This window comes from Strix uralensis, chromosome 11 (assembly GCF_047716275.1).
Source record: "Strix uralensis isolate ZFMK-TIS-50842 chromosome 11, bStrUra1, whole genome shotgun sequence".
Classification (NCBI taxonomy): Eukaryota; Metazoa; Chordata; class Aves; order Strigiformes; family Strigidae; genus Strix; species Strix uralensis.
The window spans coordinates 6,020,933-6,045,529 of record NC_133982.1 but is presented as its reverse complement, the minus strand read 5'-3'; the positions used below and the strand labels follow the sequence as shown (position 1 = coordinate 6,045,529).

At 40.1% G+C, this 24,597-nt stretch overlaps 1 protein-coding gene across 3 annotated transcripts in view; it reads right to left on the bottom strand.

Moving 5' to 3' along the window:
* Positions 1 to 15: 15 nt before the first annotated feature.
* ACSBG1 (acyl-CoA synthetase bubblegum family member 1) overlaps positions 16 to 24,597 on the bottom strand; it is a 51,656-nt gene continuing 27,074 nt past the window's right edge. For 2 of the 3 annotated variants that reach the window (XM_074880579.1, XM_074880577.1), the window contains exons 4-14: positions 24,500 to 24,588; positions 23,588 to 23,708; positions 21,597 to 21,677; positions 18,622 to 18,771; positions 16,202 to 16,378; positions 15,522 to 15,703; positions 14,213 to 14,446; positions 13,417 to 13,634; positions 10,748 to 10,887; positions 9,457 to 9,703; positions 16 to 8,767 (exon numbers count right to left, since the gene is read on the bottom strand). In XM_074880579.1, coding sequence (XP_074736680.1) covers positions 8,691 to 8,767; positions 9,457 to 9,703; positions 10,748 to 10,887; positions 13,417 to 13,634; positions 14,213 to 14,446; positions 15,522 to 15,703; positions 16,202 to 16,378; positions 18,622 to 18,771; positions 21,597 to 21,677; positions 23,588 to 23,708; positions 24,500 to 24,588 — 1,716 coding nt within the window. In that variant the 3' untranslated portion in view covers positions 16 to 8,690. The remainder of the gene's footprint in view (positions 8,768 to 9,456; positions 9,704 to 10,747; positions 10,888 to 13,416; positions 13,635 to 14,212; positions 14,447 to 15,521; positions 15,704 to 16,201; positions 16,379 to 18,621; positions 18,772 to 21,596; positions 21,678 to 23,587; positions 23,709 to 24,499; positions 24,589 to 24,597) is intronic. The other variant, XM_074880578.1, reaches the window with a different exon arrangement.

The window sequence follows — 24,597 nt, the reverse complement described above, 5'->3', positions numbered from 1 at the left end:
CTGTCACATATGTCCTTCACATAATAGGATTTATTTTTTATATGGGGAAGAAGAAATGCAGCTCACAGTTATCAGAATTGGTACAATGTGAATATTGAAACATACAGATACACACTGACAAACACTGCCTCTGAACTATTTTGCTTAACAAAGAGTGCTGTAAACAATTTTAAAGATGTTTCTGTTCTAAATAGCACTTTAATGTGAGAGCTCCTGTATTTGCTAATTTATGTCTTTCAGTCTTAAGGAGCTATTCCCCCAACTTTTTTGATTTTTTTGTTTTTAGGAGAAATAGTAATGCTTATTTCAACATGGATTTAAGAAATTATGAGCTGTTGTTTTCACAAAAGTCTGAATTCTAGCCACTGTAAAAATGGAAGAGGAATGTCTTCAGGTTCTGAAATATTTTGTTAGTGAAAAAAAACTTTTCTGGGAGGGAAAAAGCAGCCCTTTTGATTTTATTCTTTTTTTAACAATTACCTTTATCACTGGAGTGGTGTAACAGTTTCACTAAGCAATACTGCTCGCTATTGATCTACCAAAATACATCACGAACTACAGGCAACATCTCTAGAAGAACAACAACAAAAAAAAATCACTGCATAAAAAAGTTTTGTGCTTCAGTGTGGGAATTAAGAATTGGTGGTTAGCAAAATGTAAACTGACCTTGAGGTTAGAAGAATGATTGTGGATAAATGAGGCGGCATTACGGAACACCATGTTGCGAGCGTGAGAAGCAGCAGGTCAGAACACCACCTGCAGAGAGCGTGGTGAGCGTGTGAGCAGTAAACAGACAAAACCTGAAGGTCAGTAGGATGTAGAAGTAGAAATGAAACTGGGTAAACAACTGGTAATAAATTGGGAGCTTGCATACAGTGCAGCAGCATTTGCTCTTGGCAATGCTCCCCCTTCAACAAACTTGAGTGAGTTTGTCATGATTCAGCGTGTCGCCCTGATCCCGGCTGGTCTGATCAGTAAGTGGTGCCCCATGCGAGCCGTACGGGAAACTGAAGAAGACAGCGGCATGCTCGTATGCAAAGGAGGAAAGTGATGTCTGGACTACGGTATTCATTCATCTGGTGAGTACCAGACAGCAGTGCCCGGCTGTGGGAAGCTGCTGGCATATGGCTTTTCTTCTCTTTCTCTTAAATCATAAGGGTTTTTTCTTCCTCTTTTTCTCTTAAATCACAAGGTCAGGGTCTTCTAAGGAACAAAAGCTGTATATGCAAGTTTTAAAGCCGCTCTTGAATGTTCAGTAACATGATCAACTGCATGAGTTACTGCGCTGTATCTTTAAGCATTGTACATGGTTCCCGGCAGACAAGTTTTGATTTAGCATTATGGTGGAAGGTTGGACAGGAGTTTAAAACTAAAAAAGAGCTGGGGATTGTAGTTCCAACCTCTGTCTTGCTTACATGGCGATTGATTTACACAGCTTTACAGCCACTGGTAATACTACTTCCTAATAGTAGAACCTGTCTGTACCCCATCCTGACAGGAAAAAGAAGTAACTCCCAGTGCTCCCCCAGGAGAAGCAAGCAGGGCTGAAAAGGGTAAAGATGAGGAACTACTATCTGTACATCTGGATTTTCCACCTCCCCCACCAGAGGCGTTCCCGGTAGAGATTCAGGGAAAAAGGTCTAGGCTAGAAACGTATTTTAGGGAGGCACTAAATAATGGGGACCCTCTGGCATTTCTGGTAATTTTAAGATCCAACCAGCAGCTGCAGCATGAGTCCCTGCCCTACCTGGTTTTTAAAGAACTATGGAAAAGCATCAGTGAGAACGGGCTTCAAAGCTCATTTACAACAGGTATACTGGAGGCAATCTCTCATGGGTATCAATTGGTCCCATGGGATTGGCAAGCACTTATAACAACGGTATTAATGCTGGCACAGTATTCCATCTGGAAAACTGAGTATGCAGATCTCTGTACTGTGCAATCCATGAAGAATGTGGCTGACGGTACACCGATAGGCTATGACACGCTGGTCAGCAAAGGGCAGTATATGGACCACCACGTTCAAGCCCAGCAAGATCAGCGCCTGTTTAGCCAGGCCTCCTGAGCTGCTTTAATAGCATGGAAAAAGGTACCTGATGGGGAACGCAGAGCGGGTTCCTTTGCGACCATCCGACAAGGGGCTCACGAGTCATATTGGCAATTTATAGATTGTTTACAGGCGGTGATCTCTTGACGGGTAGATAACCCTGAGGCAGCCAAAGCCCTAATATTACAACTGCCATATGACAGTGCTAATAACTGACTGTCGAGAGGTGCTTGCACCGATCTGGGGAAAAACCCAGGAGCTTGGCGAGTATCTGAAAGCTTGCCAATATGTAGGTACCGAGGGCCACAAGGTGCAGCTCCTGGCCGCAGCCTTATCGGCAGTGCAGGGACGACATCAAGCGGCACCCAGGGGAACTTGCTTTTCATGTGGAAAGCCTGGGCATTTTCAAAAAGATTGTAAACAAGGAAAGGAGCAAAGCCCATCGCCTTCTAAACCTTGTTCCAGGTGTGGGAAAGGATTTCACTGGCCTAATCAATGTCGGTCAAAATCTGATAAGAATGGTATGCCTCTGCTGGAAAACTGGAGGAGGGGCGTGAGGCCCGGCACCCCGACAAATGCCTGGGCCTCTTGGAGCAACCCCCAAATATTCCACAGGAAGCCTGAAGGGTTCACCAGCTCCACGCAACAACAGGCGGCAGCGCAGGGTTGGACCTCGTCATTACCACAGAACTGATCCTTAGAGAGCCAGACGTAACATATCCGGCTTCAAACAGTCTATGGGCCATTACCCTCAGGAATGGTAGGTTTAGTTTTGGGTGGATCTAGCATGTCCATGCAAGGACTGAGGGTAATTCCTGGGGTAATTAATCTCATCAGGGTGAGATAGAAGTAATGTTGCAGACATCAGGATTTCCCAGGAACAAAAATAGCTCAGCTTCTGATATTGCCGTACTGGGTACCCCAGGCAGGGTCAGCTCAGAGGGGTAGTGCTGGATTTGGTAGTACAGGAGTTAAAGACGTTCTATGGGCCACTGCAATTCAGAGAAATAAACCCATTGTGACAATAAAAATTCAGGGCAGAACTTTCGAAGGTCTTATAGACACAGGAGCAGATGTTTCTATTATCACACAACATGACTGGCCATTGGATTGGGAACAGCAAAACATCCCACTATTGGTTACCAGCATAGGTGGCACATCTGCCCCACAACAAAGAGGGTCTTGCCTAGCGCAGTGCTAGGGCCTGAATAACAGGCCCTAAAACAAAATTGACCTCCAGATGAACCTTACAACTAAACGTTATCTATTATTAGTATCTGTTAATTAGTAAAATCTGTATTACCATTAGCGTTAATTATTAGTATCTGATCGTTAACAAAATATGTATGCTCACTAGTGAAAGATGTAGCTTAGACAAAATGTAATTAGTAGTGAGGATGAAATGCTGTGAGAACGTGTATCCAACTTCCCTAGTTTAGCAGTGTTCAAGGCTGAGAACCCAAGTGTTAGAAACTTGTTAGAAACTCCCTTGGTTCTTCCCCTGAGCCCTGGCCAGGCTTTGGGTGGAATCCAACAGGAGGATGAAACCAGATGTTTCTGCTCAAAACAAAGGTGCAAGTTATTGTGGCTTGCTGATTTTTGGTCTATAAGGCTGGACCTGCTTGCCGTGACTTTGGATGCCTCACCTAGGGATGGACGCACCGCGTAGGACTTCCCACTTGCAGGGAAAGGGACTCCAAATCCTCACTGTAACCGGGGCTGCCCAGCGACTGCGGATCTGGATGTTGGTAGCATATGCAAGTGGTGATGGATCTTTCTTAATCACTATTCTCCCCATTGTGTAATAATGATTAGGTGCATTGTCTTGCTTAACTGTATGTAGTAATAAGTAAGTGTACTATTCTGTATTTTTCTTACTGCTTATTTTCTGTAGTACTTAGTTATATCCTTTAATTATTAACAGTAAAATCAGCCTACTCTTTTCACTCTGCTGTCTGAGTTTAATTGGCATCCCCGATCAGCAGAACACCTAGTGAGGGTCCAGATGGACAGAAAGGATGGGTACAGCCCTATATAATGGATTGTCCCTTGAATCTATAGGGGAGAGATTTGTTGGTACAATGGAATGTAACATTCAGACCCAGCCTTTTGGCAAGGGGCCACGATCATAATCCCCTGCCTCAACTGACTTGGAAAGTACAAAATCTGGTATGGGTTGATCAGTGGCCCCTAAAAGGGGAGAAATTACAACATGCTCAATGCTTAGTTCAAGAACAGCTAGAAGCAGGACACATTGAACCCTCTAATAGCCCATGGAACACACCTATTTTTGTAATACCGAAAAAAGGTGGAAAGTGGTGACTTTTGCAGGACCTCAGGGCAGTAAATGAAGTAATGGAGTCTATGGGAGCTTTACAACTGGGTGTGCCAAACCTTACCATGATACCTCAGAATTGGTTTTTAATTGTAATAGATGTTAAAGACTGTTTCTTTACAATCCCACTACATCCAAATGATAGGGGTAAATTTGCCTTTTCAGTACCCGTAATAAATAATACACAGCCCATGAAACGTTATCAATGGAAAGTGTTACCACAAGGGATGAAAAACAGCCCTACTATTTGCCAGCATTATGTCCACTCAGTGCTCTATCCAATTAGACAACAAACCCTCATCTTTTAATGTATCATTATATGGATGACATTCTATTAGCAGCAAAGGAGCAGGAAGCTTTACAGAAGGGGTATCAGCAATTGCAAAACTGGCTTGTTCAGTCAGGGCTTCAGATTGCCCCCAAAAAGATACAAGTAGAGCTGTGGAAGTTCTTGGGACTTATATGGACCTACTGTACTGTTAGGCTGCAAAGGTTATGCCTTAATATAGAAGTCACGACATTGAACGACCTCCAGAAACCGTTAGGAACAATCAAATGGGTATGACTGTACCTCAGGATAGCTACCCAACAATTAAAAAATCCTTTTGATTTGTTAAAGGGAGACCCAGATTTAACATTCCCGTGTCAAATAACCCCTAAGGCAAGGAGGGAAATGATAACAGTGTGTGAGCATATTGAACAATTCCAGGCAGACTGCTGGTGGGTCAATGTACCTGTTAGGTTGTTTGTATATCCTACTGCCCCTTATCCCTCAGCTCTTATTGGACAGTTAGCACCTGAATTATTATATTTGGAGTGGATTTTTTTTTACCAGCCACCCCAGAAAAAACAATAACACCATTTGTGGATCAGTGTGCTACCCTGGTAAAGAAAGGACGAGAGCAATGTCAAGCACTGACAGGGCTTGATCCACAGATCATACGTCTGCTCTGTACTAAAGAACAGCTTAACTATTTGCTTCTGCAATCTATTACCTTTCAGATAGCCTTCGTGGATTTTACAGGTGAAATATCTTTGACATTACCAGCAAACAGGATATTACAAAACATATCAATTTTACCACTTATAATTGTACAGAAGATCAGTCATACCCCACTTTCCGCTGCGTTAACGGTTTTTTTAGACGGCTCTGGCAAGATTGGTAAGGCAGGCATTGCATGGAAACAAGACGGAAGGTGGCAGACTTGTGCACGTTATCAAGAGGGTTCCACACAGAGAACTGAATTACGAGCAGCTATCCTAGCCCTGCAAATGTTTCTGAAGCAGGAAATAAAGATGGTCGCTGACTCGGCATATGTAGCTACGGTCATACAGTGACTAGAGATGGCGTTAGTAAAAGAAATCAATGATAGGAAACTGTTGTCTATGTTTTTAGCATTGCAAGCATTGATTGACAAGCATTGGTACCCTCTCCTTATCACCCATATTCGGTCACACACTGCTTTGCCTGGACCGTTGACAGAAAGGAATGCCTGGGCAGATGCAGCTGTAGCAGCCACACTAGCCTTTCAAAAAGCTCAGGCTTCTCATGACTTTTTCCACCAAAACGTATGGAACCTGCAGAAGACATTTGACCTCACTAAGTCACAGGCTTAGGACATCATCCAAGCTTGCCCAGACTGCCAGCAGACCAGGGGTACCCCCCCTGCCAATGCAGTGAATCCCAGAGGCCTGAAAGCCAATGAAATTTGGCAAAGAGATGTAACACATATACTATCGTTTGGTCGCTTATGGTGGGTTCACCTAACTGTTGATACATTCTCTGGGATGATATATGCCACTCCAGCCTCGGGGAAAAGGCCACACACATACAGAGTCGTTGGTAGAGCTGTTTTGCAAACATGAGAGTGCTGAAAGAAATTAAAACCGGTAATGGGCCCAGCTACACAGCTCAGAAAATACAACTATTTTTGCACCAGTGGGGGATTCAACATAAGACAGATATTCCGCATAACCCCACAGGACAGGCACTAGTCTAACGTGCACATGCACGTTAAAAGCCTTGATTTTAAAACAAAGAAGGGGGAATTCTCTGGACACACCATATAATCAGTTGGCAATGGCTTCATATACTCTTAATTTTTTAAACAAAAATTGTTTTGCCTTGACAGCAGCAGAACGTCATTTTAGCACCACAACAGACTCTATAGTTAAACTGTGCGTCTTGTATAAGGATCCCGAAGGAGACCCAACCTGGAGAGGGCCATCAGATCTGCTGGTGTGGGGGTGGGGGTGGGGGTATGCTTGTGTTTTGTCGCCCGCAGGTCCTCGGTGGATACCAGCAAGAAAAGTCAAGACCTATCATGAGCTGGAAGGATCAACCCTTCAACCCAGTACCCCAGATCTCTCAACTGACGATGCAGGAATTGATGCGCAGGCTACATTCCCCTAGGAACTCGGCGACTGCAGCTATCACTTGGGGAAGGCTAAAACAACTACAACAGAAAGCAGAAGACATGATGGCACAGGTAGGAGCAATGCCAACACTGGAAAATACCTTTCTTGCCTCTTTGGCCCTCATTTCCACCAACTCAGCGGTAAGTATAGGTCTGTTATTTTTGCTGGGAGCAGCTGGGCACACATCATCAACCCATCATTTTTTGCCCCAGTAAGCTGGTGGGATCCTGATGTACTGGTAGCCAATAACGACACACAGTGGACTGGAGGGGTTTGGCTTCCTCCTCGAGACACAGAATCAGTCATGCAATTTGAATGTTGCCAATATAACATTTTATGTGGATGCCCCTCCACGTGTATGTCCACAGGAGGAGGGGGTGCATGTGTACCGCTGCAGCCACAACAGCACCTGTATTTTAGACCATCTGTACAACTCATCTATATATTTTGTTGGCTGGAAAAGAGGCACAAATAAGCAATAGTAGTGACTGATATCAGATCACCATTACAGATCCTCACTATTTTAGTTGTCTATCTATGGCCAATGTATCTAGCTATAATCTTACAGTAACTTTTCCTTTAAATCCTAGATCTGAATTTTCCTTTAAATTCCTAGATCTCAATTATGGCTACCAGTCAATCTTACTCGCCCTTGAGAGGGTGACTCTGGACTGTCTCAATTAAACAAGCTGTTGAGACAAGTTGCAGCAAAACAACAAAAGTGATTCATTGGATGGCTGATAGCCTTTGTTATCTCGGCTATTAGAATTGTGGCCACAGCCATGGTAGCCTCCACGGCCCTTGTACATTCTGTTCCAACAGCCCATATGGTGGTACAGGTTATGAATAACGTTACCAAAGTATACAACATGGGAGCTGGTTACAATGCATCTACAAGGAGCCTTTGCTAGCAATCTGCAACAACAGGTTAACAAACTACATAATTCATTACAGCATGAATTAATTGAGATTCAGAAATCAGCACATGATGACATCATGAGAGAGTTAGGCAAAAGTTTATCCTGGCTCAACCCTAGGCAATGGGTTGCAGGTCTGAACCTACGGATGTGGGTTTTAGCAGGCCTGGGATGTTTGATTTGTTTTACAGGGTTTGCCATCCTGTGACACATATGACGCCTCCTGTCCACAGTGCAGAAGGCCAAACCACAACTGATTGCAATGATCGCCGTGGGAACAAAGCTACAAAACAAAGAAGGGGGAGATGTGGGAATTAAGAATTGGTGGTTAGCAAAATGTAAACTGACCTTGAGGTTAGAAGAATGATTGTGGATAAATGAGGCGGCATTACGGAACACCATGTTGCAAGCGTCAGAAGCAGCAGGTCGGAACACCACCTGCAGAGAGCGTGGTGAGCGTGTGAGCAGTAAACAGACAAAACCTGAAGGTCAGTAGGATGTAGAAGTAGAAGTGAAACTACATTTGGTAATAAAATTGGTAATAAATTGGGAGCTTGCATACAGTGCAGCAGCATTTGCTCTTGGCAATGCTCCCCCTTCAATAAACTTGAGTGAGTTTGTCATGATTCAGCACGTTGCCCCGATCCTGGCTGGTCCGAGATCGGTACTTCAGTCTGGAGGAATTCATTAGTTATACCCACTTTATACAGCACAAGAGGATGCTTTTCATCTTAATCATTTAGGTCATAAAATAAAAACAGTATTAGAAAATGGACACACTGTGTAGATACTTATATAAAAAGAGGACAAACGATCAGGTGAGTATCAGGAACAACTAAATTGACACAGCAGTTTTCTAGTGGTTCAGCTCAATAGACTACAAAACCAAAACAAGCATAAATCTTCATTAATGCTTTTGATTAGGAAATTCTTTAGCTCACAGATCTTCCTTAATGCTTGGATGGAAGTCTTCTTATTCTTCATAGAAGGAGTCTACTTCACTTCTGTATTTCTCAAGCACAGTGAGCCGTTTTAACTTCATTGTTGGACCTTAAAAAGAGGGAGTTAGTGACAAGAGCAGAAATAGAAACAAAAATTTCTACTCAGTTTAAGCTTTGATTCCTAAGATTTTTCTATTGAAGAGCCTGTTCGGAAGAACATCTCCTGCTCTGTAAGTGTAGGTACCTGCTAAAAGTGAAGCAAGCGTGGTATGTAAGGTTGCCTCTGCATGAGCATGAGGAGTTCAGAGGGAGCTGGAGATAGGAGGGGGACAACTGACTGCTACTACTTTTTTCATTAAAAATAAAGGATGATGTTTCTGAAAGCTTTTAAACAATTTCCATTCATTCAAAGAGCCTGGTAATGTGTTTGGGGCTCTGTTGTCAGGCTTTCACTGTCTTGCTTTTTTTTTTTTTTTAAATGAGAAATTTTCAGTATTATTACTGGAAGTTACTAATACTGTAATGCACGGAGAATTAACAAGAATTGACTGTTTAATTGCTCAAAGCAATCTGAAATTTATCTACAGAGCTGTATTTGTAAATGAGCACAAATTGATACATGTGTACACAGCAGAAAAATCCAAATTTTTGTATTCTTTAACACATACTGCATAACAGTTTTTTCCTTTCCCTCTAGTGGCTGTAGCCAGAAATCGGCATACAAAACTGTATTTGATACTGTTAGATCAGCAGCCTCTTTAATGTGTGTATACCTCCATATAAATCAGTAAATCTTACCTAGTTCTCCCCCAGAAATGGAAAAATCTCTTGGCAGGACTATCCATTTTTGAATACAATGAACCCTATTAGTAGCATTCATGTTGACTTTGTTGATTCCCTCCTGAATGGCCTGGTATATCGCCTGGTCTCTTGTAGCTACAATCTCCGATACTTTAGTGGCTTTACTACCAGTCTTCTGGCAGAAGTCTCTGGCTTGCTCAGTGAGAATGTCAGTGGGATCAGACGTATCTGGATCCAGCACACTCTGAAATATCAAATGAAATGAATCATCAAATGCTCACTCTTGCAAGTCACTAAATATTTCTCTGATCAGGTCCTCCCCAACTAGTAAGAATCAAGAAGGCTCAATATCAACACCCAAACATTCTGTAAGCCTTAAAAAGCAGAAACACCTACAGATAATAGTGCTTTCCTTTCCACTTGGCTACCAAATGCAAGTATTTTTGGCTTGTATGCAGATGACATGAACCAACTTAAAACGTGCCAATGAATTAGGCAATAAAGTCCATCTATAGACCTTGAATTTCTACCGTATTTTCCATTGTTACAGGCGAACATTTAGCTCATCATTGGATTGAATTACTGTGGTGTAATGTAAACAGCCTGAGATAGAAGCATTCTTTGAAGATAGACTTCTTAAATTACTATTTCTATTGTACCTGTAGATAAGGAGTATCAGTCATAGAGGTAAACAACTTGAGGAAAAACTAAAGGGTCGTTCACTATGCATGTACACAGAACATAAAGTGCAAATGTTTTAGGAAAAAGTGATTTCTCAATTAAAGCATATACCACAGCAGAGCTATCAATTATTTTGTTCTACAGTCATTCTTCTTGTGTACTATGAAAAGAACAAATTGTAGAGAAATGTTTCTGTTGGAAAGTCTGTTTCTGTTGAAAAGTTTCTGTTAGAAACCATTTTTGCCCATAACAGAAACATCTGTTGGCTTTGCTCGTCTGTAAGAATAAAGCTATTATTGTGCTCCGTTACAGAGGCTCCTCACTCTTTCGACATTTCTTAATTAAAAATTTGCATTTAAATAAAATATAGGTGTTATTACATGTATAGGAGAAATAGCAGTAAGCACGCAGATGTTTAGCAGATACATCTAAGCATAAGAAGTTTAGTCCATCAGGATTTGGTCTGTAGTTGCTATACATTTTTTTTTTTCCCCACTAATGTCCTCCTATCTAATTTTGGGTCTTTTTAGAAATTCTTCAAAATTCTTCGTCTTTTGTTAGATGCAGGTGTATAATTTCACTGGAATCAATATTAAAACTGGTTTACCTTTAAGGTGAGCAACATTGCCAAAAACTTTTTTTTATCTCCGATCACCATAGCATTACTAACAATTGGGAGTTCTTTTTTAACAGCATCTTCAATTGGAATTGGAGGCACGTTTTCACCTCCAGCTGTAATAATCAAATCTAGACAAAAAAGAAAAGCTGTTAGTTGAATTCAAATAAATTCCGCAGACGAGGTTAATGTCTGGATCGATCCACTGTTATTCCAACATAAAGAATAAAAGAAATTTTTTTTCAAAGATAACGTTTTGAAAGAGAACAAAGCCTATTAAGCAATTATCTTCAAAATAAAAATGCTAATATTTTTCAAATATGTGCTCAAGTTCTCAGTTCTCCCTAAGCAAAATATATTTGCTCCAGATAACTTTTACATAACCCAGTAACAGGTTAGTTATTCTCAAGGCACTGTTGTGTAATCTGTAGTTTTTCTGTGAGCAATCATCTCTTCCAAATTAGCATAGGATTCACTCTCTATTTTACTGTTGCTACCTCACTAAAAAACAAGTCCATTAACATCATGATTAATTCTGAAAGCCACCAAGAGGGGTCAGACAAAAACAAGTTACTACTGCAGGGAGGGTCCATAAAAGCAATGTGGAGAGAAAGGAGAGAGGAGTGCGAGGGAGAGGTCGAGAGAGGAACATTGCACTGGAAGTAATGATTCCTGCCCCACTTTTAACATGAGGGGAATATAATGACAGACTGGAATCTTAATATTTTTAAGGTTTGTAAACAACAGTAGTGATACCTTATTCTACTCATAAAGGAATGTGCATTTTTATTTGAATGCATTTGCTCTAAAGTATAATACATATATTCATTGGCATTATTACAAATTTGAGTATTATCTAAGTAAATTCCAGCTCTTTCATTACACTAATGACTTCTCACTGTCCTGAAATAATAATCTCTGCAGCACTTCAGAACATGCTTCAACAAATAATACAGACAAATGGTACACCAGTCCTTTGTGTAACGATGCAGCTGAGTGTATGTATTAAGGATCGGGTTGGTACCTGATTCCCTGTCAGCGTTAAACTTGAAGAATTTAGATGCAATCAAGGGAATCTAACCCCCTTTTGGCATTCACAGGTTTGGGCCCTACCATCTCTACCGCTCCATCAGACCTATGATGAGAAACAACTTCCAGTCTATACTCAACCTTCTGGTATGGAATAGGCATTGATTTCATAACTATAAAAGTTATTTCTCTCTCTAGTCAACACACTGCACACTTTTGAGGAAGCACAAGTAGCGTTCATAGAATGAGAGACTTGTGTCAAACCACAGATACATACCAAAGTTAGTTGTGTTTCCAAACTTGTCTAGGTCTATGTTTTGCTTTCATTCCACCCTCCTTTTGCCTTAGTCCTGTCTTTGTCTTAGATCCTCTACCAATCTCTCTGGCATTTAGTTTTTCATTGTCTGATCCAGACAACTGTAATGTAACAACTTTTTCCACACCTCTATAAATACCTCCCCTGTATGGACGCACCTAGCTACATCTTTGTGCTTTGCAGTTAATGAGTCCTAAAACTCATAAGACCAACAGAACCAAAGGAAGAAGTCCTGTTTCAGTCACTAGAAGAAAAGCTTCTTTACTACCTTCTATTAGATTTTACCTTATTTGGACTTGGATTTAAAACTTTAATGAAACTGGACAGTTATTTTATTCCAGATGGTCTGACTATCCTGTAATTTAGAGTAATTGTTATTAGTTCAGCAATCAAAGAAGATGTAAGTGAAACACAAATGTTATGATGAGATGAAACTAGGAGTTGCTAACTGCTATGCTAAAGGAAAATGAATCAGACAAGAAAGCAAGTTAAAATCAAGATAGCTGCATTTGGTGCAGGCTATTAATAGTATCTACTTAAGTCCTGATTCCTAACAGGACACTATGTCATCCTATGACAAATTCACTCATCCATGTTATCTCCCTAGTGATTCATCATATATTCTAAGATGATAGTTACTCAATTTTTAAATCTTCTTTAGTTACATCTCAACTGTGACCAATCCCACTCTGAACATATATTGCGAAAAAAAGCTTCGAAGTACGCAAGTGACCAGTCTTATTCTCATGAGACTTCAAGCTATGTACTGTAATACCATGTAGGTTTATTGTTTTAACTTTAACTTTCCCTCTGCTCTCACATTTCTATACTAGTCTCTGCAAACACATCACCTAAGGCATCAGAGGAACCTAGCTCTGACCTACAGCAACAGTTTCTGTGTAACAGAGGGTTGTCTCTCCTTACTGTCTAAACATTCTAATGTGCAATTAAGACAATGTAGCAAGATTCAGAGGGAGACTGGACAGCTTAATGGACCATTAGAATCAAAGATGACACATTAAACCTGCATTATTATTTTATATTACTAATTGGAATTAATGCTGAATAAAGGTCTGGGAGATAAAAAGCCTCACTGTAGGAACTGAATCATCTCCACCTGTTACAGACTAGAGGGAAACCTTTCCTGAACAGGGCACGCCATGGTTTCCTCATAGGAAAGTTTATTTTACCTTCCTATTAGGTCAGTGCTGCTAGCATTAGAGGAAAGACACTTAATTTGATGGACCATATCTGACGTGTGACTGAACAGTGCTGAACAGTTACCATAAACATGGATCAAGATTTTGCTTATTACCTTTAATTCTTCCAGTGACATAGAGAAAGCCATCCTTGTCTAGTTTTCCTAAATCCCCAGAATGCAGCCACCCATCCTCATCAAAGGCTTCTTTTGTTTTGTCTTCCATATTTAAATAACCCATGAAAACAGTCCTTCCCCAGAAACAGATTTCTCCACTGCCTTCTGTATCTTTGTCCACCAATTTCACTTTGCAGCCAGGTGCTGGTTTACCACAGCTATCGGAGAAGAGCACAGAAAAACACAAGGAGCATAGAAATACTAAGCATAATACTGATAAGATGTCTAACATGCCAAATCCCTGAACCTATCGACATATTAGTGACTGTAAATAACACCCTACTGTAACTGTCCGAAAGCTATGGAATATTAATTCACTAGGGGAGATATCTTAGAGTATCTAAGCACTTTTTGGCTGTCTATATTGTCCCGTGTTTCCTGGTTTTTTTCCCCCCTCTGTATCTTCAGACATAAAAACACTTTTGTATTTGAAGTCTTGCATTTGAAAGTTATCCTACCCCGGGCCAGGGCTAGGATATATATCAGATTTAGTAACTGTGTTCTGCATATAATGCTGTAGATCACTTTCAGTGCTCTTGGCGTGGCATGCTACGGAAGCAATGTGTTCAGCTTCTGACCTGGAAGTTATTTTGCCTCCTCAAGTCACAATAGATTGGAAACACACTGAGAGAAAATAAAATAAGCAATGTTTGCTGAACTTAGTATATACTCTTCTCATAGATACAATGAAACATACCATATTTAAAAAAAAAAAAAAAAAAGGAAGTAAAATTACCTGTGTTGCCTGTAAATGTAAGGCCCAGATAGGCAATGTGGGCCTGTGGTCTCACTCATCCCATAGGCCTCATACAGGGTGATGTTCAGACCCAAGAAGAAATAGAGTGTTTCTGTATTGAGAGGAGCAGCACCAGAAAAGTGCTTCTGACAGGAAGAAAAGCCTAGTGCATTGCGTATTTTTGCAAGCACGAAGTAGTCTGCTAGCCTTGTCCAGAATTGCTTTAAATCACTGCTGAGTACAAAACACACAAGAGAAGGAGACAGTAAGTCAGAGCAACCTATGAAATTTCTGAAACAAAATCAGACACAAATTTTGCTTAGAGATATATTTGCCATCTGGTTTTGGGCGTTGACAGAAGTTACATCAGTAAGAACAGGTTACGTATTTATTCTTTTTTCATTTATTCAGCATCTTTCACTGCTAGTGAACTCCAACTTGAGGTGTCTGAATATGGCAAATACATAAAGAATCTATAAAAATGTACTGTATAACCCAAAGTTCTCGTATTCCTGATTCTTTATCAGTTAAATGTGTCTCTGAGAATCTATGCAACTAAAATCTGCAGGACCTGAGAAGCTGAATGATCAGACAAGCAAAGCAGTATCACTGCATGATCTTTTGGAATACCATTTTCTGTAAGCAATTTCACACTTCATTGTGTCACGCTTTAAAGAACTTTGGAACAGGAAAGGATTGTAAATTAAGTTAATATTTGAATATATACAACATTCTTTATCTGTGCAATCTTATGGAGGAAAACACCAATGCTATTCAGAACAGAGATAATGTACTTAGAGCTCAGAGAATTTCCAGTGGGTGTCCCTGAGTCCCGCGGGTGACTGTGTGGAGATGAGATGTTCTTACTCACATGGTGCACACCCCAAACTGTAATGAGCCAGTTTGTCTGGGCTGTCCCCCAAAACCTCCCCCCTCACATACACCTCCTTCAAATTCATGGCCTTTCTTCACACCAGTACCTAGCACTTGCACAGTCACATGGTGCAACATCAGGCAACTCTCCCAGCTGAAAACTAACCTGTTCAATTCACAGAAGACACAGAGTTGGGGGATGTGTTAGTGGGAGTATGTTCTCAGGGAGGACGGCGAGACACTTTTAACAGTCACTTGTGTTTAAGATCAGCCTAATGTAATTGATAACTACACCCTCCCTCTTGCATTATATTTGCTCTGTTGCCAGGCCAAATTTTACCCATTTACACTTAGAGACTCACTGATGCTTCATAGTTTATTACAAGCAGATAGGTACTTCCAGATTGACAGAAATCTCACTCATTATAATACATACCTGCTTGAGCAGTTGAGGTTCCTCTCTAAACTAAGTGACATAGCCCATGACAGCATTCTCTTCTTCATAAAGCCTGACTGAGCAGAAGCATCCTTTAATTTCTCCATGATTTTCTCCCATACTCGGGGAACTCCCATGTGAGATGTTGGCTGCACTTCTTTTAGTGTGTTGATCAAACTGCCCTGTTAAAATTATTAAATCATTTCAAAACATTGCACACAGCAGTGATACACAGCTTTGGTGATGCAGTCTGCATCTTGCAATACTAACATGTATAACATGTAGGATATAAAGAAGGACTGCTGAACCTACTTCAGTCAGACATATGCACTAACGTGTGCCAGCTCTGACACATCAGGGGAGGTACATACACAAGAAGGAAAATGCACAGTGGTTTAGTTCCTTCTGCCTCCCTTTCCTCCAAAAATTGCTTATACTTCTTTTGCTTTAGATGCACACCCTTCTGCCTTATGAAAGAACCTTATGAATCTGGATTATATCTTTTAATTGGAGTCTAAAGCACTGGATCATAAGTCCAATGGATTTTAATTTTCCATCATTCTTACAATAATGGACTCTCAATCTTCACCCTCTGCATCTCTTCAAAGATCATATTCTCTCCTTGGAATGTCTTCTAAGAGGAAGAAGTGCAAGAATTAGGTGCAATACGAGACAGATACCTTCAGAGCATCTGGCTCAGCAAAGTAAACTTGCTCTCCCCATTTGATTCCAGTCCACAGGTCATATATCTGCGCAGCTATGTGGCTGAGTGGAAGATAACTGACTATAGACTCCTGCTGGACTTCTGCAGGTTGCATATCTCCTGCTTTGCTGCAATGTGCTGAAGTCCAAGTTATCTGTTTAAATAAATAATAAAACACATTAGGTATGGTGTTGTGGGGTTTTTTTTCCTTTTAACACAAACTAAGGATCCTCATGCTATGCTAATGTAACTATGAAGAATCCATGCTCACAGAAATTGCTGAAGACATTGCAATCTTTGACAACACACCAGACTGTCAATTCCCTGGGGGAAACCCAGTCAAAAGCAAGATGAATTTAGCAGCAACACAGACTTGCAGATAACTTAATTAAATGCAGTCTTTCTGCTGCCTGACTGGGCTGTGAATGCTACCAACTCCCCACACCCTAGTGACATACTGAGCAGGGCAGTGCTATGTCTGTATGTTTACCTGTCACCAGTGCTATGTCTGTATGTTTACCTGAAAAAGAACAATACTCAGTGATCAGAGAGCTCAAAAGGCAGTTTAGTATCAGCAGCAAGCTCACTGCCTTGTATTGATCATCACCTGGTGAAGCACTAATGAGGAAGATAGCAGCTGTATTCTGCTCCTCTGGAAGTCTCTGGGATATTCACCACAGTGGTTCACAAGTGACACACTCCCACCCCCCCACCCCCCAGAGCGGTACTGCATATGTGAATATTTTTGAGGATGTGCTGCTTGTGAAACTGGATGATGTTTCCCCCCTTCTTCTTAATTCCCACTTTTATCTCAGAAGATGCAGTTCAAGGATGCTAAATATGTATATCTTCATTATCAGAATATAGCATACAGAAGACCCACAAATATATGTGATGGTATGAAAAAAGAAACAGCTCTTTCTCAGGGGAGTCCATAATCTGAAATGGGTAGGGCAGGACACAGAAATGAGATCATTCAAGATGGTAGGGAAGAGATACCAATCAGATGCAATACCTGTTATCACAGTATGTTCCTGCCAGCTCCTTTTCTTTGTAATAAATTAGAAGGTACGAGTGTACATTTGGTCTAAGGAAATACAGGTTCTCAAGAGAGGTTTTTAAGGACCAGCATGCTGTCAGGCCAGGCCACCCCAAGTTTAGATGGCAGCATTGGACAAGTGGCTATGGGAGACTTATGCAGTAGGCAGAATGGGATGTCCGAGATGTTGCTATGTTGATTGCTTATCCTCCAAGCCTTGCAGCATGCAGGCAACTCACAGATTTGTGTGGGTGCATATATGACTGACTCAGATTTGGTTTTACACACAGACAGTGGCAAACATCTTTTGACTAAAGAAGGCAGCAGCACAGCTACAGGCAAGGCATGTTTTCCACTGTTCGTCAACATAAAAATAGCCTGTTTGTGATCAGCAGCCAGGAATAGTTTGGCAGCTAACACAGAAGTGACACCAGATTCCTTTGAGATGGAGGAGCACAGGATTTGCAACTTCAGATCAGTCTTTTTGTCTACCAAGTCCACTATGTTTGGCTTCCAGATACTACTGTATTAATTCCTTACATTTGGGTGAATTGCTCCTCACAGTGCGCACGTCTACAATAGTTTCTGCTTTATTTTAAGAGGAGAGGCCACAACTTAGACCAGCCCTTTCACAGATTGTCTATGTGTTTAGAAAGGCTTCCTACCACTTTCCACTCCTGGTCAGCCACCTTAAAAAAAAATAAATATATAAAAAACCCAAAACAACCACACTTCGAACTTTGATAGCAGACCTCTGTAGAAAGTTCTTTTTGTAAACAACTTTGCTTTTCTCTATCACTGGAAAATTTTCTGTTTGCAACAATGCAGGTAGGGATACTGTAAATACCAGCACTATGCACTGGAGTTGTATTATCCTCCAGTGATAGATATAGAAACCCAAGCCTAGGAATACAATAATGCCAAAGTAAAAAAAACCACACATCCACCCCCAATTTTAATAAAATTTGCAAAAGCAGTCTATCAGGCTGTTTTGATAGTGGCTGGCTGATGTATAAGATTTGTTTAAGATGACCTGTGACATCACCTGAGAGACTTTATGGCAATCCGTGAATGACATTTATGAATACATGCATTTTATCTCACAAGAAAACCAGTGAATAAAAAGTTCATACTCATAATAAACTGCTCAACCTTGTGAAGTGCTAGTTTGAATGGAGTTTCATTCTTTACCTTGCTTATACTTTACCAGAAACACCAACTGCATTTTGAATATTGCTTTGTCGTACACTATCCATGTTTTAAAAGCAACAGGATTTCAAGGCTCTACTATGTACCAGTCATTTCAAAACACAGGAATAAATATCCTCAATACTAAAGGAAGAGCCTGAAGTACATACATTGTCATGACTCAGCATGGCTCCTTTAGGCTTTCCAGTTGTTCCGGATGTGTATATTAGCACACAGCACTGATTTGGCTTTTGGGAATTAATAATATCATCCAAAGTAGTATCAGATATGTCATCTCCCAAGTCCAGAAACTCTTCCATCTGGAATGTGCAACAGAAAATACATCATATCAAATGGCTTCTTACAGTGGGAAAGATGAGGTACCTTATCAGTCTCAAAAATGGCAGAAAACTTCAGTGCCTTGCTCTGAACGTATTTCCAAGGCAAGTGTCCCCAGGTCTTGCCTATGTAAGAAATATAAGACTAGCTTAGAACTTCACACGTGAATTGCAAATAGACTATCTCGAATTGTGCTGCCATGAGTCTTTTCAATGTCTAAGAAGGGAATGGTAATACTATTCCCCCTCCAAGATGGATACCATGGACAAGTGACAGAGGCTAAAATTCTGTTTCTATCTCACACTGTTAGAGTAATTTTTCAGTAAAGGAATGTAGATGTTCTGTTTTTAAGTAAGAGTACACTTGTGACATTCTATCTATTATTCCTTGTTCTCTATTTAAATACAAATATAAATATAAAGCAATTGAGTGAAAGCTTCTTAGCAGAAGCATCATTATCTATATGTGTGAATGTCTGCCCAAATTATCTGCTATTTTATAGCAAACAGAGCATATGATGCTGGTCACAACTTCCATTCAAATTTGACTCAATCTAGAATGAGCTAAACCTTTTATGATGCTGGACTTTTGTGCCATGCAAATTGGCCCAGAAGAATGCTGAATCTGATCCTCTGTATTATATTGGTTGCTCCCAGATACTTCTATTGCATGCACCTGATATGCTGCTAAGTGTACCATTGCTTTCAATGCTAATTAAAAATCAGGGTGTCACAACATTTTTTAAGAAAGTCAATAACCAAACTGTCAGTTTCCCATTGGAATGAGATAATTCATACTATGCTACAGAACTGTATTATTCAAATGCAAGATGCAGCACCTCTGTTCTTTAATGATTTCTTGAAGATGTATCTAGGACCACATAGCAGTAAAGAGGATGATGCAAAGGACAGCAGAGGTTAAAAAGGAGAGTCTGTGCTTGAGGAGGAGTTCATTGTTTCCTTCAGACGTCTGCCATTGCCAGTGTGTTACAATAGCTAGCCTGTGTGGCACCTAGACTTCCTTTTCTTGGATGGCAAGGCTGTCCTAAGGATTTTTCATCAGTTTTATACTTTCTTCCAACAAACCACATCTATGAAGAGAGAGGTAGTACAGTGCACAGCTCTGTACCAAGTAGAAGATTTGTCACATTTTATCCCTTCCCACAGAACACGGCTGCATCAATTTCACTAGCTCCTAGAAGGTCTGAAGGTGTCAAGGATGTATTTGTTTCTACATGACTTAGCAGTTGTTCCTGTTTCCCTGACCTTACTGTCTTCTCATACTAGAATGCGTTAATCACTAAGTCTGTTGCCTAGGCTGTGTTTACTGAACAGTACCTGCAACAGAGAGCGTTCCCATTCCACAGGGTATGAAAGGTACAAACAAACAGTCACACACGCTACTGACTTTGTGTTTGCCTTCTGGAAACATGCACTGATCAGTGAACTAGGGCCCTGCCCACGCTGTAGCAATTGCTCATTACATGTTAGCTGTCAACTTGCAACACAAATCCCTTTTACCAAATGCCATGCAGTTTGGGCGGTTTGCTTTACATCAAATCTAATAAACAATCATTTCTGCCTTTGGCAATTTGATCTCCAATTTTTCCTTTAGACAACATAAACTATGGCAACTGTCAGACACTCTCACAGCTACCCTTCTCCATTGAGAAAATGTATCCCACATGACACCTGAACAGGAGTGTTTTCAAATATATCAATTCTCAGGCATTTAGGTTTCAGCAACTGAATGTTGTTCCAGAACTAACAGCTAGCATTTATTCTTTTTACTAACAAATCTAAACAGTAAGATCATCTTTGTATTACTTTTTTTATTGTACTGAGATGCAAGGCATACTCTATACCAGCACTTACGGTATTGTAACAAGAACTTTTTATTATTAACAGTTACATGCTATTCCACATAGCAAAAGAATATGATTAAAACAAGTGCAGACTTTTTTCTTGTGTACCTAGTAACCCCTCAGATTATCTAAACTGCAAATATTTTAAAATATTTCTATGCTGTTCACACTTCACTAATACCTTCTTTTCCCCAGTTGAAGTTTTTCAGCCTAAAATCTAATACCAGTAGTCCATTTAAAATGCTGAGTTTTGTATTCTCATTACTTAACTATTTTCAATTATATTTTCAAAATATATTGGAATAACTTGTTTACAAAACTCTGTTCTCCTTCAAGTCCTTGTACTTCTTAGATTAAAGGCTAGACTTCAACCACTCAAATTTCTGATCCTGGCTTTGTGCTTTTTTCCTGCTTTAGTTTTATCATGCGATACAGAGATTCTACATAGACTAAAAAAATATGCTACTATTTGTGTAGTCCATAGTTATTGCTCTTCACTTGTTGCCTATCACTGCAAATATTTGGTGCAAACAAAATGCAACTATCATCTGTAAATGTACAATCATTTTCATGTTCTTGGATCCAGTCTAACTAACCACAATTGAATTTTCACTAGCACCAGTGGACAACTTTTATTTTTACCAGTTTGAGAGTACATATTCCCACCTGAAGCCTAGAGGTGTTTTGTTAATCCAGTCAAATAAAAAGCCAGAAAAACACAAGATGGACAGTTAAACAATGTAGCTCTAATTTTAAGTGTCAAGTATCAAACATGAAGTTACAGGTAAACTGAACAGAAAAAGCTGATGAAGCTTTTGAATGTGTTTGCTGGAACACAGAAATACATTCTGGATGGTAGACATTCCACAGATTAAACATAGTAAAAACTCACCAAATAAGTAATCGGCCATGAATTATAACTCTGTTCTAGCATTCACATACCGTATACAAATTTGGATGTCTCTCTGGAATGGAGTCCTTGTATAGCACAACAGCTTTCAAGTGTGGTAAGCGATTCCAGATCTGTTGGATTTTTTTAAAACAAATTTATTCATTATTATTCATATCTTGTGTGTTTTGGTTTTTTTTTCACTAAAATACTGTCAAAACTGTAATGGCTTGACAGTACAAGAAACCTCTTCTTTCCCTCCGCCCTCAAATATTCTCCCCTAAACTCACAACCAATTAGCTCAACAAGCAGGGGAGCGAGGGGGGAAAGAGAAAAGAAAGAGGGGGAAAAGAGAGACGCTACACAGTCTGCTCTAGAAAAATCTGTTTTCAGTCAAAAAATACACCAGAAATGGCTCCTCAGGATCCTTTCTCATAAGGGCACATCAAGGAACAGTCTAACTCAAGCTAGAAGCTGATCCTAGCTGCTGTGGTTACCAATTAAGATAGAGGAAGTCCCTCAGTGAAACTGTTGTTAAACTGCTAAAAAAGCATTCTACCTTCTTAAAGAAAAAAGGAAGCCATATGCACATTTTAAGGATAAATAAAAATATAATGCTGCAGGCTTACAGGCAGGCTGCAATGGCTGCTGCTTTCAGTAGCTCTTTCTCTGCTTTGCATGGCCTACAAAGAACATTTCACTGAACTTTGTGGGACGCAGTGCCTCATAGATGCCTTTGAATTAATCGCATTTTGAACTGACTTGATCAATCTGTGCTAATACAAAAGCAGTGGCTTGATGGTAGTCATTACGTATATATTATTAGAAGGATAACAATTGAAATGTTATTTCAGCCTTGGGTTCTTCCAGGAAAAAAAACTTCTGAACACCCTCAGCTGGATAAAGCAGCGCTGGCCTGAGCTGTCTTTTCTTTTTCTAGATAGAAATGTGTATGAATCAAATCCCTTGAATTCCTCAATTTATATTCTTCTCTCCACATTCATGACAGCATAGCCTGGTATTTAGTCAATGATACTGTTACCGTAAAAGCCGGCTTACAATACTGCAAGAAGGCTTGTCTGATTGCATGCTTTTCCAGAATACTTATAAAAATGTCTCTTCCTTCAAATTGCACATAAAACAAAACTGCAAAATACAAAGTAATTGATATATAACTTATATGAAATATATTTGAAAAAAATCCATGGATATTTTCTCTCTGGCAAGTACATGTTTTTGGCAGAAAACTCCATCATGGAGGGTACCTCTGCTTCAGCAAACAGTGCAATCTGCTTCAAGTTTGATGATTCCTCTCCAGCCACGGGCCTCCCTCAACATCTTACTGACATGCAAGCCCTTCCCAGGGAGCTGCCCTGTGCTCCTCCTGTGCGCCTCCACTAAGTCATGCAACAAGGATCTTGCCATCAAGTTGGTCTTTCAATGAGGCACCCTTGCAGAAACCCATTCAAAGCTGCCATAGACTTCTGTCAAAACTGTGACTGTTCACTTAGAGAGCCTCCTCCTTTCTCACTGAAGTCTATCTCATGTCAACCATCATGCTATCAAAGTGCAGTAAACTCAGCTGCCTTAGTCATTAATATTACAAGCAGGACAAAGTGACATTTTGGAAGGAGGAAATTCTGAACACTAACATCCTTAATATGTAAATGGCAGGCCTTTACAAACTTGCTTCATCCTAATCTCTTCCATTCAAGTAGTCTGTGCTTTTCCAAACAGAGTCAGGTGGTGACATTATAAACATGAGATAAAAACGTGGGTTTTTTTCCAGGTAAATTTGCAGTGAAGCAGCCAATGAGCTCTCTGCTAAGGAGAATCAGAACTGTTGAGATGTAAGCCACAGACACTACAGAGAACAGAGCTGCAAGCTACCCAAGAGCTCAAACACCAGATACCAGGTTTTTGAATGTGAACACTACCATGAGAGGTTTAATGATACAGATAGTGAATATGGTATTTGAGACCAATACACGATCAAGAAATGGAAAAATTATGGATTTTAAGTAACCACTCAGCCACCTTGTACCTGCATTATCTTGTCCAATTGTTTCTGATTTTCCACAACCATGATATTGGTTTTGCTGTCATGAGCAATGTAGTGGCAGGCCTCTGGAGAACTGGTTGTATATATTCCCGTGACAATTCCTCTGTATCAAAAATGTGTATATATATATAAGAACATATATTTAAATACATATACATATATACGTGCACTTAGTATCAAAAAAGAGAATAATAATCAAAGATCAGATGAAAGCTGAAGAGTATAAAGATGTGGAAGTAAACAGCAGCGCAGGTGTCAAGTTTGTTTCAAGTATTCAGATATTACACGAGCATCTCTGATATGTACATCGTAAAAACTCTCAACTCTATTCTGTAGAAGATGCTGAAAGCTAGGATTCAGCCCTTTAACACACTTGAGACTACACGAGAGTTAGCTCAGGAAGTGGTAAAAAAACCCACTTACGTCCTCTTTCTGTTCAAGCAGCACACAGATACCAATTTGAATTTCACTGGCACAGAAACAGCTTAAGAGTTAAAATACGAATTGTATAAACAGGTATCAGGACAGAAGGAGTCAGGCTACTTAGTATTTATCCGTCACTTCATCTAATTGAACATACCTTGCTGTAGACAAATCATTAATATAAAACTCAGAGTCTCATCTGTTTCCCACATCTTCCAGTGATAAGACACTGCACAACAGCTTCTGTGGGACTGTCACAGTTAAGTCCATAGCAAACAGGATCAATTTATGAGTGTCTGGACTACTTTGGATATACTGAAAGCTATGAGACTCCAGTAGGTCACTGAACATGCTAATCAGTTGCAGCACAACTTCCAAGATATGACACCAAATACTGATTTGCTACATTTCCAGACCTAGCAAAACAGAAATCCCCAAATCCCCCACAAAACCAAACAAAAGAAATCTTACCCAGCAAAAACAGCTCCAACAGCTGAGATGAACCATTCTGGAGAATTAAATCCAAGGATTGCTACACTGTGGAATCGTTCAAGACCAAGCTTAAAAAT